The sequence below is a fragment of the Nelusetta ayraudi genome, unplaced genomic scaffold (assembly GCF_046127955.1).
Source record: "Nelusetta ayraudi isolate G7.1 ecotype Tasmania unplaced genomic scaffold, CSIRO-AGI_Nayr_v1 ptg000011l, whole genome shotgun sequence".
Lineage (NCBI taxonomy): Eukaryota > Metazoa > Chordata > Actinopteri > Tetraodontiformes > Monacanthidae > Nelusetta > Nelusetta ayraudi.
In genome coordinates this window covers 8318500-8332210 of record NW_027466061.1, presented here as the reverse complement: position 1 = coordinate 8332210, position 13711 = coordinate 8318500, and the positions used below count along the sequence as shown (strand labels likewise).

General features: G+C 43.3%; 2 protein-coding genes across 2 annotated transcripts; one reads left to right on the top strand and one right to left on the bottom strand.

The window, feature by feature from the left end:
* Positions 1–2: 2 nt before the first annotated feature.
* On the bottom strand, positions 3–4885 carry LOC142884686 (lipase member H-like). The gene is made up of 12 exons (XM_076020508.1): positions 4748–4885; positions 4508–4605; positions 4243–4324; positions 3284–3654; positions 3091–3199; positions 2122–2223; positions 1915–2004; positions 1613–1780; positions 1403–1492; positions 911–1019; positions 649–822; positions 3–548 (listed from the first exon to the last, which is right to left on the bottom strand). Exons 3-12 carry the CDS (start codon positions 4301–4303, stop codon positions 464–466), a joined length of 1359 nt encoding a protein of 452 aa, XP_075876623.1. The 5' UTR covers positions 4304–4324; positions 4508–4605; positions 4748–4885; the 3' UTR covers positions 3–463.
* On the top strand, positions 4786–10925 carry LOC142884687 (choline-phosphate cytidylyltransferase B-like). Its single transcript, XM_076020509.1, has 9 exons — positions 4786–4918; positions 6819–7063; positions 8090–8189; positions 8490–8606; positions 8760–8911; positions 9022–9100; positions 9201–9343; positions 9911–10099; positions 10373–10925. The coding sequence occupies exons 2-9, from the start codon at positions 6950–6952 to the stop codon at positions 10607–10609; spliced, it is 1131 nt and encodes a 376-aa protein (XP_075876624.1). The 5' UTR covers positions 4786–4918; positions 6819–6949; the 3' UTR covers positions 10610–10925.
* Positions 10926–13711: the final 2786 nt, after the last annotated feature.

The window sequence follows — 13711 nt, the reverse complement described above, 5'->3', positions numbered from 1 at the left end:
ATATTTTTAATTGCTAAAAAATAATTTGACTTACAAGAATAAATAGCCATCAGTCATGTCACATGTTAAAAAAGGCATCAGTAGGTTTGGCTGCTGGGACATGAGGGAAAACAGTTGTTAATACTTGTTCTTGTTTTAACTTAAAGAAAACAGTCTTGTTATTCTGCAGTGTAATGATTTTGTACTGGAGTGTAGCTTCAAGAGCTGGTATTGAAGCAAGCTGGAAATATAAAAATTAAAAATTCACTATTTTTACTCCCATAGTCTCGTCCACTTGTGATGCCTCTTGTCGCCTCTTTAAAAATACAGTTAAGAATTGTCTTTCTTAAAAACTATTTAGAAAAAAATATGTATAAATTCTCTTATTGACATATGTGCATGGTGTGATTTGTCACATTTGTCCACAGCCAGGTTTGTTCTTGTGTTGGCTGTCCTGGATGATCCCGAGCAGCAAATGTTCCTCTCAGAAATCGGATTCTTCACAGGGAATGGGTTTGAAAGTAACCTCTTTGCTCTCCTCCAGGATGAGGTCATATCGGCACAGTGGCCTGTGAAGCGTCAACAGCGTGAGAAAAACTGAGGCAAAAGGGGAAGAAAAAGCTGACTAGTTTGCATTTAAGACAGTAAATAAACAAAAACGTCACTCACTTCTCAGTGCTATTCACGGGGGTGAGACGAACTCTGAGCACGCGGAGCTTATATTTGGGCTTGAAAGCGTTTCCGGTGGTGAATTTGAGAGACATGCTCACCGCCGACCTGATGTCTTTGTCGAACTGGGCGAACAGCTTGGTTTCTGTGAACCGCTGGAACTTTGTAGCCGAGCTAATGTGGCACATTAGCAAAGACAGCGACTTTAGGAGGCAGCAGTAACACACAGCAACACGACATGAGTAATAAAGTGGGGACTCACTGCTCGATGCTCGCAACCGCCACGTTCTCGCCTTTGCGGAGTTTAACAGTTATGTAGCCCCACCGCATCTCCTTGTTCCATATCAGCAGGTCCACCTTGTAGTTTGTTGCTGGGAGGAAGAAAATTTACATTCATGTATTTTGTTTGGTTTCAGTCATGTAACTGCTTGTGCTCACACTTCAAGTTAGTTCGCACCTTAACGAAATATCTTCAATGAGATTAAAAACACATTTTGTTCTCTGTCGATGTAGTGTAGTTACAGTAACTCCCCACTAGATGTCGCAATTTTGAGTGGCAGCGTTCCCTGCCTATACCCATAATAGACTGTTCAAAACTATGGTTCCACGTTAGAGCAACTGCACACTGTTTAGTCTTAATGTTGTTTGCTGAGTAGAAGTAGGAACATGTTACCTCACCATTGCATTTACCACAGACAAGCAAAACTGTGCTATGGGCACCTTAACTGCGCGGTTGCGGTCTTGTGCTACTTACTGCAGAATGGCGAAGCGCTGTTGGTGCTAAAGTAAGATTTAGTCTGGCCCAACTTCAGCAGGGCATCTTTCCACTCCACAGCGTCGTAGCCTGCGTGCGAAGGGAGCAGTTACATCAGTCTGGCAACCACAATGTCACCACCACATCCTGGGCGAAAGTTAAAATGGCATTTAAATGTTAAAATGAGTTGGTGTTGACATATGCACTGACCTACTGCGGGGCATCCAGCAGCGCCGAATTGGGAACAGTCCACGCATGACCCATCCAGAAAGTCTTGATAGGAGGAGCAGGGGAAGGCCCTGCTCACACACGTCTGTTTCAGAGACTCCAGGTAAAGAAACACTGACCTTTGGTGGTCGCATTTGAAGTAGGAGCCCCCTGTGAGAGGGCAGACAGGAGGGCAGGATGACTGGATCACATTTCTTGATGATGGTAAAGGTATTTATTTAGGTTATTGTATTTTATGCTCCTAAAAATAACTTCATATATTTGATTATTTTTCACACCCTTACCTGCAAAGATGACTTTTGGGCATCCAGGCTGGTCCGTTCCACCGTTAGCGTAAAAATCAATGTGGCCTATAGGTGCTCTGAACCCCAAGGCTGTGAAAGTAGGTAGCACATGGCACCTGGTCAAAGCCAGTCTCGCTGCAGTTTGCTTTCAAACCATGAAACAACATCCACAGCGCCTGTGTGACGCTGCGTTTCAGTGGAACTGACCGTCTATGTCGGTGTGCAGCACGTCCACAAACTGGGCATCTGTGTGATCCAGTCGCTCGTCTGCTGGCTTACCAGTGAACATGGGCCCTGCAGCATCCAGACCTGCAGCATCACAGTGAGAGGATTCCAGGATTATTCCTTCACTTAGCTTTGAAAATAAATAGCGCCGTCCTGAAGTCTCACTTTATCTGCATTAGTAACACTAGCAATCTTCTACAGAAATAAATAATGATCACAGTGACTTCATTATTTACAGCTAGATTAGGTGTCTACAAAATACGGTAATGAAAGAGGTTGAGAGCATCTATTTTGCATCACTACTTATCCAGCACCCTGACACAGGAGCTTGGGGGTACCAGTCCACAAATCCATTCACGACATTGTGTTTAAACTAATTAGACTGCCGCTGAGATGTGTGTGCGCAATAAAATGAACACAACTTCTCATTTTGAAAGGCGTTTTTTTTCTGCAGCACAATGAACTTCCTCCTTATACTACTACACTAAGTTTCTAACTGTTAAAATAAGAATGTATTTTTTTGGTAGATAGTGGTGGGCAGATCCAGTTCTCCTTTTGTGTGCAGTGAGGCAACATATGCGTTGTGTAGCTTGGTTAACAAGATTTGTTTCTCTGCTGTGGACGTGCGTGCAGTGACTTGATGTAAACTGATGCTCGGTTCGAAAACAAAAAGAAAAAAAGAACCAAGTTTGAAAGCAAAACTAAGACTCATGGGTTGCTGCAGATTGCGCTATCAAAGCATTAGCAACATATGTGATGGCTCAAACAGGGGCTGAAATAAGCAAAAGGACTCAACAATCAACTTGAAAGTTAACTGTCTTTGATTTAATTATTTAATTACCCAGTAACAAAGTTTCCTGTTAGAAGCTATTTAGTAGATTATTATTCAAAACACACATTTCCAGAGCATTTTCTGCTGATGTGGTAGAAGTGATACGCTTCAGCCCTTACCTGTAATTCTTCCAATTGAACCGTTCATGCTGGCGCCCACAAAGCCTGATATGTGGGCCCCCAGACTGACTCCGATCATGTGGATGGAGCTCGGAGAGATGCCATGTTTCTGAAAAGAAGACGCCCGTTAGCCCCGTGTCACACAACCCAGTCGAATGGATCACACCTGAGAGAAGCTCCCTGAGACACTCACCTGGATCATTTTAACAAAAGCTGTGAGGTTGTCGGCCGTCTTGTGCGTGTTCTCCACCGCTTTCAAATAGTTGACATTGGCAGCTCCGTAGTTCCAGTCCACGATGATGAGATTCATGTCCTTGCGAGCCAGCAGCTGCTCGATGATGTTCTGCAACCAGCCCGGCGGAGACCCGGTGGGCCGGTACCCGTGGACGAGGAAGGTGGTGGTCCTGGAGGCGTTGAACTGGGTTTGGGCCGACAGGTTGGTGTGGGACATGAAGTGGCCGCAGGAGACATTCTCCCTGGTGTAGAGCAGCAGCCTCACATCGACGTCGGTTCCAATGAATGCGTGGCCGAGATTCAGGTCCGTGAACTCATCGCATTCCTGAGCTGGAGGTGGAGAGAGGATGAAACAGGGCAAAATGCTGATCCGTGCAGGTATTGTTTCAAACAGAGGTTGCGCAATCCTTTTTATTTGCCACACTCTGTCGTCATCATTGGCTCACAGCGGCAGCTAACTTGTCCGCCACGTGTGAATGAGAAGAAATGTATGTTGTAGAATAATGAATCTAATGAAGCTGCTCCACTGGAGTCCATCATCCGGTAGCAATGGGGGGCTTGTCAGCATCACACTGAAACCGTTTTCTAAACGTGTCCGCCGTGTGTGTCCACCAGATGTGTCAATGTTCAGCGAAATGTACAGATGAGCAACAGGTAGAACACGACTGAAGATAAACAGCTACACTCGGAGACGGTTTACTCAATAGAAAAACGGATGCGTGCTTGTGACCTCCGTGTCAGCTGAAAGTCCCACGCTCTCAAAGTCCTGAGGGTGACGCTGACTTGGGTGAACCAACAGCGACGCCATGTACTGCTTGTGTGGTTCTCAAGAAATCACACTTCCTCATATGTTGTTCCCCCGCACGTCGCTCTGATATCCCTGGCTGTGTGTTTGCTCTTCAGGCCCCCTTTTATTACCTTTGCATACTTGGAGGTATATGAACAGGAGGAGCGGCGTCAGGCACTGCCACAGTAGCATGCTTTCACCACAGCAGCAGATCTGGAACACAGTTATCACACACAGGGTTGTTGTTTTGTTTTTTCTACCCTCCTCCTTGAGCAGCAGGTGGGAATGTATTTAAAACACATAATTTGAGTCTCAGCAGTTCACACTTATGAAAATTGAATGTCAACACTATACCACTGTCACGGCTGAAGAGTAAAGCAAAGTGCTAGCACTTACCCTGAGGTGAGGTGGAGCTGGTCCCGTGAAGGAAAACACGCTGTAACTGACATCGAGTGTCGCTGTCAGGACTGGAAATCAGCTGATGGCCCCGCCCACTGAGATTAGTATCGGCCAATTAGGTTTCGATCACAATTGAAAACGACAACCTCGCGGCCCCCCTTCTTTCTCGGTGAACGTCACGATTCTGATTCGCGCGTTCATCAGAATAGACATATCGAACGAATAGAGCGTACGCACCTCTGCGGGGGGACGCAGTTTCCTGCCGTACTTTCTGCGCCAGATCCGCTCTCTTGAAAACTCTGGAGCCAAGGAGCAGGAAGTGAGAGCAGTCTGCGAAGGGCGGCCGAGCCCTTCCCAGGGGGTGGGGGAGCGCGCCTCCTCCCGCCCCGCGGGTCATTGTGAGCACAGGTGAGGCATTCCTCTGAAGTCACTGCTGCCCGCAGAACCGGTTGTTGCGCGGGTGCATTCGGCAGCGCACTCCCCGTCTCTTTCCCACTGTAGGTCTGGCAAGAATGCAAACTAACGTAACACAGTGGGACGTTGCATCTGTTGCATGCACGCACCTCGTGTATCAGAATGACTCACAATATTATATTAATTCATTCATCCATCTTCTATACCCGCTTATTCGTATTCAGGGTCACGGGGGTCTGCTGGAGCCTCTCCCAGCTGTCTTAGGGTGAAGGCAGGGTGACACCCTGGACAAGTCGCCAGTTCATTGCACGGCCACATAGAGACAAACAACCATTCACACTCACATGCACACCTACGGACAATTTAGAATGTTCAATTGACCTCACATGCATGTTTTTGGAGTGTGGGAGGAAGCCGTAGAACCGGGAGAGAACCCACGCAGACACAGGGAGAACATGCCAACTCCACACAGAAAGGTCCCAGGTCCGGGCCCCGGAATTGAACCCACGACCTGTGAGGAGCCACCGTGTCGTCCCCAATATTATATTATATTATATTATATTATATTATATTATATGAATCGTTTGCCATGATAATGAATCGGTCAAATAAAAACTGTGAGGCTGTTGTGCCGGCATTTCCAGCTCTGTGACAGCGCGCAGTGCAAAGTCCTGTGACTGCAGATCAAGGGTCCGTACGTTCATAATTGTTGATGAGGGAAGGGAGGTGGAAGGGACTTCTGTGCATGTCTTCCTACCTCGTCCATCATTTGACTCAACCACATGAAGTAATAATTACAACAAATGGAGGCAAGTCATCATTAAATTCTCAGCAGATGTGACTCACCAGAGTGTTTTATGATACAGTTGTCAGGCATCCAGGTGCCTGGAATAGGTCGGCTGCATGCACAAACCGCAAAGTCCCACCATGACCTCATTATCTAGTTTACGATGCAGGCTCCAACCTATCACGGTTCATAATCCGTTCTAAGTGCAGCTGCCAAAGTTTGTTCATTTGAGGCACGTAAAGACTTCCATATTTAGTTGTAAAACATGAAACATCTTCAGTTTATTTGAGACATATTTTGCATGAAACAGTTTTTGCAACCATCTCAGTCAGTTACATCTGTATTCACAATGCAGCTTGTGTAAACAGATGACAGATGATAATAATAATAATTTACACTTCAATATATAAATACCTTTCATTTGGTCTTGGTTGTATTATTGGTAAACACATTTTTGTATCTTTTGTCATCTAACATGACAATCTGTGTTAATTAGTTGACACACAATAGCAGACGGCACTTAACACTGGTGCCAGGAGCTGAAGTTATGTAATACTGAGCACAGTGGTAGTTTAGAGACTTTCAATATCTTTGTGACAAACATTTCACTCTTCTTTGCTGGTCCTTCCTTCCTGCAGCTGTTAGACTCCATAACAAACTGCAGTGAACCAGTTCTACCAACTGACTCAATAAAAGTGCAAGAAAGCACAAGTATTTATTTATATATGGCCATTAATTATAGTCTTTAAATTTTTTTATTCTTTCCATATTTTTATTTATTTATTTTTTATTCTTTCCATATTTTTATCTGTAATTCCTGCTGCTGCAATGTGATTGTTAAAATTGTGAAAAATGTTCTTCTTATATCTTCTTCTGTTTGGTTCCAAAGGCTGCCAGTGGTGGCCATGTCCACAGTCACATTCTAGGCTTGATCATCTTCAGACTCTCTTAGAGATAAAATCTCCTGCTATTTTAAACCACTTTTCTTCTGCTGAATATCATGCTTGTCAGTCACACATGTAGTTGGAATGTGGACAGTATTGACGACAGGAACAATCTGTATTTCTGAATTTGTCACCACGCCGGCTTGAACTTTGCCCGCTACAGAGTTTCGTCATCAGGGTCAGCCAAGCAGACGAGATGAGTACTTAAAAACACTTGCGGGCTTAGAAATCCTTGCTGGTGGAGCAGTCAGACTAGTTCAGAGTAGCATCAGCAGTACCGGGGACAGAAGAAGCATGGCCAGGAAGAGACGAAACCGAGGAAGTAACGGTCCACAACAACAGCAGCAGCAACAACAGCAACAACAACAACAACAGACCTCCCGAGGTCACAGAGGAGGCAATTGCAGGGTGTGTAGGATTTCGTTTTAAGGTCATATATGTATCTTTTAAGGCTATTTCAAATGTGCATAACAAGCTTAAATACTGAAATGAATTATTTAAATTTATTAAGTTTTCATAATTTAGAAAAATAATACTACAGTCAGCTTTTCGTTTTGTTATTTATATTACTCACTATGCATGGAGCTTAAAGTGGGCCAAGCAGGACAACACAGACATGACTCATCCATATGACTTCATAACAATAAGGTGACAAGTTGTTATTTTCAAGGAAGTCAAACCAAATGTCTGACTTCTGCTTGAGTTACTTCTGATGCATTGTGAGTCATGAATACAGTTTGACTGTGCAAATATTAATACGTTTCTTGTGTTTTGTTTTCATTTGTTAACTTGATGGAAAGGAGTGCATATATCAGGCAGCTAAGACAGAAAGTGAACCTATAGCAGAGCAGTATCTCAGTTCAAAGTGCATTTTTACAGTACGGCAGTAAAAGTTGTGGCCTGACTATTCAAAGTTCAACACTTTAAGGTGGCGTGTTAAATACTCAGGTAAGCTCTGATATGGTTTTATTATATAATTCCAGGGAGTGGTCAAACCTCTTTTCAGATATTTGAAAACAAAATATCTTTTGCTGTCAATTGCAACACATGGAAAGAATTGTTGATTTTGACACTGATGTATGATTTCTGTTCCTTGTGAGTCCTTACCTGCAAGTCAAACAGTGCCTATTCACACTTTTATTGACCTACACTGCAGATAATCAATTTTGTTCAGATGCAGGCTCAGCTCCATTCTTTATACCTTTTTAAAATGTCACCATGGAGTTCACAGGCCATACTTATGCATGCTTTTCGCTTCCTATCAAGAAAACAGGACTTTGGAAATAAAAGAATAGTGGGGGACATTTGTTTTGATTCAAGCTAAAGAGCTACATCACATCCCTGAACCTTGGTAATTATGCCATGGATAGACAAAGGCATTACATTATGTAAACCCAATGTGGTCCCTGCCCTCTGTCTCGCCTCTGGTTTCAGGCTCTGCGGGAGCCGGCTGCGTTTTCCAAGCCCACAGGCTGTGACACTGAGGTCCCATACGAAAAAGTGACCCTTGCTCAAGCACGGAAAGGGACACCAGGTAAGGCTTGCAAAAGACGGTCTGTTTACACTGTGTGTTACACTAACCATGGGTCTTTGCATGAAGTCCATCCAAGCTTGCAACAGCAAATCCATTTGCATCACTGAGACATGTGGCTCCTCTGAACCATGATGAACAGTTTCATGCTTTAATCATTGTTTATTGAAGTCTCAGTACACTGATAGAATACAGGGGTCAGCTTTAGGATAGAAAATATTGTAAGAGCTTGCTTAAGTGATTTTGAATACACATTTTTAAACTAATGTTAGTGGTAGTTATTTGGATCTCTTTTATTGCTAGCTAATCGTCCAGTGCGAGTTTATGCCGATGGGATCTTTGACCTTTTCCACTCTGGGCACGCGCGAGCTCTGATGCAAGCCAAAAATGTTTTTCCCAACACACACCTGATTGTTGGAGGTAAGTTAACTTGTATTAAAATACAAGATTATAAAATAAACACAAAAAAGCATTTTAAAACCAAATTAGTTGCTATGAGTCAAACGTCAATGATAATTTTGCCAAAGTAAAAACCACTTGAGTTTTACTTCCTGTCCGCTTGTCTTCATTCAGTCTGCAGTGATGAACTCACCCACAAGTTTAAAGGCTACACGGTGATGACAGAAGACGAACGCTACGACGCTCTGAGGCACTGCCGCTATATTGATGAGGTGTTGCGCGACGCCCCTTGGACTCTCACAACAGAGTTCCTCAAGAAACACAAGGTCAAAGGTCACACGAGCACCGCACAGCTGCCCACATGACAGTAAAATGATACAATAAAATCAATATCTGGCCGCGAAGAAGTCTGAACACAACACTTTCACATCCGCAGATCGACTTTGTGGCCCATGACGACATCCCGTACACATCCGCCGGATCACAGGATGTTTACAAGCACATTAAGGAAGCAGGTAAATGTGCCAACGTCGACATTATGGCCCATTTAAAATAATCTGGTGTGCTGCCATTTTGACTCGTTTGTTCAACAGTGTATTTATGTTTCAACATCAGGGATGTTTGTGGCCACGCAGAGGACTGAAGGCATCTCCACATCTGATCTGATCACTCGGATCGTCCGAGACTATGACATCTACGTTCGACGCAACCTGCAGCGAGGCTACACAGCTCGGGAACTGAATGTTGGATTCATTAATGTAAGGCATGAAAACATATATTGGCTTGAAGGATCTAATCTTGTTAAAATATTGTGTGAAAAAGGATTTTTTTCCATAAGCGGCTTCAGTGGAGCAGCCTCACATGATTAATTATCCTGATACTATACAGATCTCCAAAAAACTGCAAGGTTAGCCATCTTTTTATATGCTCATGCAAAAAGTCTCAGGTGCACCTTCCTTTGTGTTTGGAGGGGAATGAATAAAGGGAAGATGACTGGAGATGTCACACTGTGTGTAAGATCACGAGGGATGTTTTAGAGAATGGCAGAATTTAGAGCACACTCTCAAAAGTGGAGTAAACGAAAGTAGTAAATTATGGACTTTTGTCATAATAATTCACTGACACAGCAAGGCACATCTTAATCGATTTATATTCTTCTTCTTTTGTTTGGCACTGTTTTAACAGTTGGAAAGCACCCGAAGTGGCATTTTAAGTGTGCGAAAAGTGGCCTATTAATAAAATTTGAGTGATTTGATTAGAAAGCATTTTGAAACCTAGAAGCTTTAAGATTCAAGTTGCTCACTCACTTCATATCTTATTTACAGGAAAAGAAGTACCGACTCCAGAACCAGGTGGACAAGATGAAAGAGACGGTGCGCAACGTGGAGGAAAAGTCCAAACACTTTGTTTACAAAGTGGAAGAGAAGAGCCAGGACCTCATCCACAAGTGGGAGGAGAAGTCTCGAGAGTTTATTGGCAACTTCCTGGAGCTGTTTGGACCGGATGGAGCTTGGGCATGTTTACTTTGACAATAATCCCTAAAATTCATAATCATATCCCACTGATACGTATGCTCTCCTCATTCAGTTTTTTGCATTAGCTTGAGGCATTTGGTTAATTATTTGATATGTAAATATATAGAAAAGGTATGCATTATAACTCTATTATTTGTGTTTATTTGTGAGCTTTAGCAGTGACAGGGATTAGAAATAATAGGGATTCTTATTTTGAACACTTGATACAGATACATTTTCTCAACAACATCCTTCTCTGTCTTTTTCCTTTAGCATGCCATCCAGGAACGCAGTGGTCGTATGCTGCAGGCCCTGTCACCTTACTCCTCGCCTCGTGGCTCGCCCAGCAGCAGTCCCACCAGGAGGCGCTCGGTTTCCCCTGACTCTTCGGCCATCTCCACCCCTCCGCCCCCTTCGTCCATTTCGTTGCCGTCTTCCCCCAGCTCTTCTAAAAAGAAAAAACGCTCCTCTCGCAAGGCTTCTTCTGCAAACAGTAAAAATGTACACTGAGGCGATGGTTTTGTCTCCCTGGTGGTCTCTCAATTTAAGCTGTTTATTTAAAAGAATGAAAGAAAAAGAAAGGATGATTTATTCAAGTTCAAGTGCAATGGAGTGCAGCGTAAATAACAGAAGAATAAAGACATGCTTAGGTGCAAATGGTCTCTGCCATTATATATTCTTGATCTCAACAGTTTTTTGTTTTGTTTTGTTTTTTACAGTAGTACAGATTAATAACTTTTTTCTATGAGAAAATAAAGTCCTGGGCGACACAGTGGTACAGTGGTAACTGTTGCCTCAGAGCCACAAGGTCGTAGGCTCGATCCCAGGCCTGGGGCCTTTCTGGGTGGAGATTGCGTGTTCTCCCTGTGTCTGTGCTCCAGCTTCCTCCCACTGGCCAAAAATGTCAGCTGAAGTGTTTATGTTTGTTTGTCTTTCTATGTGGCCCTGCGATGAACTGGCGACTTTGCCCTATAGCAGCTGGGATAGGACCCAGCAAACCCTGCGACCCAGAGTCAGAGGCGGTGCTAGGGTCTCTTGGGGCTCCAAGCAAGAAGTTACCTTGGGGCCCACCTTACCAGTGCACGCCGAAAAAAATAGATTTTTACACAACCAAACGCACAATTTCCGGGAAATTTGAGATAAATTTCTCAAATGGGACCACAGTCCCCCCCCAAAAAAGCATGTGAGGTCAACTGAACACTCTAAATTGTCCATAGGTGTGCACGTGAGTGTGAATGGTTGTCTGTCTATGTGGCCCTGCGATGAACTGGCGACTTGTCCAGGGTGTCACCATGCCTTCGCCCTAAGACAGCTGGGATAGGCTCCAGCAGACCCCCGTGACCCTGAGCTTGGGAATAAGCAGGTATAGAAAATGAATGAATGAATGAATACATTAGTGGTTCTCAAAGTGATGTTCAAGGACCACAAGAGGTCACAGAAAGCCCAAAAGCCTATGCCTATTGTTGTTGTAATATATATATAAATATATAAAATATAAACTGTTCTTTATTACAAAAGTGCAATGCAAATTATCTGAACTTTAAATATCAAAAAAATGCAAACCTGAGTAAATAGAATAGTTAAGGCCAAATCAAAAGAAAAAAAAAATTATATATATATAAATATATAATATAAAACATTTAATGGTGGAAATAAATATTGTCAGATGAAATACAAAATGTATAGCTTTTCATACAAGCAATTTATTAGTATTATTATCATTAGGCTATTATTATTATTATTATTATTATTATTATTATTATTATTATTATTATTATTATTATTCTTTGTCAGTCTGCCTGCCTTCATAGGATTCATCATAGCTTAATTGTTACCTTAGTTAGCTGTGTTAGCCCCTACAGCAGACCTTGGCAAAGTACGGCCCGCGGGCCATGTCTGGCCCAATGTGTGTCTCTGTCCGGCCGCGTGAGGCAGTCATAAATTACGCGATCTACCGGTCGATAGCGAAGGAAGTTTGCCTCGATCGCATGGAGAGACAGAGTCGCGAAGATACTTTCGCGGGTCCGCGGGACTTCAGCGCTATTTCCCACAATAACTCTTCTTCATGTTGGCTGCACAAGCAAGTTTTGGTAAGTTTGCAAACTGTGACAGAAAGTGTGACGTGATCAGTATCACTTGTCGCGCGGTACGTGTTCAGGTGCAGGCTGAAGGCAAATGGGGCGGGGTCCTACAAGGGGGGGTCTGCTGCTGCGGTGTCATGTCATTGCAAATTGCGCATTGTTGTCGTTGCTGTGGTGTTCATTCTGGCAGCCCTTGGAGCCCCCCCCCCCCTAGTGGCCGGGGCCCCAAGCAACTGCCTGGCTTGCCTGTCCGCAAGCGCCGCCCTTGCCCAGAGTGCAGGGGTAAAAGCATCGATGGGAAACAAAACGGCAAACGACGAGCCCAACAATCCTGCATCTGCAGTTAACCCTTCATAGCAACAAAATGTGGAGTTTTCCCGCCTCCATGTGGGGACACTGTTTAGGTCACCTTTCAATCACGGATACTTTACGGGTTCTGTTAAACCGGTGGTTCTCAAACTTTCTCTGTCACGCCCCACCTTGGAGGAAGAACATTTTTCATGTTTTACCTTTAGCATTAAGGTAAAACATTACCTTTATGTGATATTATTATTATTTTTTTTATCATGAACATTCATTTCACTTTTCTCTTCATTTATGAAATCATTTATGTTGTTCAAATGGTTTTGGCAAACCACTTTTGTAACATCCAATAAAGAAAATGAACCCTTTTTTTTTTTTTTATCAATAACACTCCCTCTGTTTTCTATCAAGTTATTCTGTTGCGCAAATAAGTATTCATTCACTTCACAAATACAAAAACAATTGAGTTAAATATGTAGATAAAAGAAAAAATGCAGGTATTTGGCAAAAGTACTGAGATTGTGAGAGTTACTGTATTAGTGGCTGCAATGGGCCTGTTTTGCTTTGCGCAACATCTCAAAGTGGGGTTGCAGGCTTGATACTGCCACTCGCAGATCAGGCTCAATGTTGGGCTTAGCTCTGTACTTAGCTTTCAGTATAACAGCGGAAAAAGCCTATTTCACAGAGATAGGATGTGGCGAAAGGAAGCAGAATTCCCACAGCCCTCTGTCCAATGACAGCACTTTTCCTCGGTACAACCTGTCACCTGGCTTCGCTGTGAAAGAACACAGCTTTATGTTGTGCTCCCATCTCCTCACAAAGTGCAGAGAATAGCCGCGTTTTCAGGGGTCTTGTTTTGATGAAATCGACCACATCAACAACATCAGTCATGCGACAACATGACTGATGTTGATTTAATTAAATACTTTTATCAAAATAACCTGTACAAGAACCAGAACGACTGGCTTTATTTATAGGCTATAAGCGCGGTGTATCTCAATGTGTTCTAATCAGTGTGTGAAATACATGTCAAAATAATGATTTATTTATTTTTATAAAATAATATTAGACAGGATGCATTTTAGCGAACATTAGTGACAATGATATGACATTTTTGAGCTTTTTAAAAAATATATGAGACCCCCCCTTATAGATGCTTTCAGGGGGTCTTATGGGTTAATGGGTGGGGGGGTCCGACCCCCCCTTAACCCCCCTGTATTTCGCACAC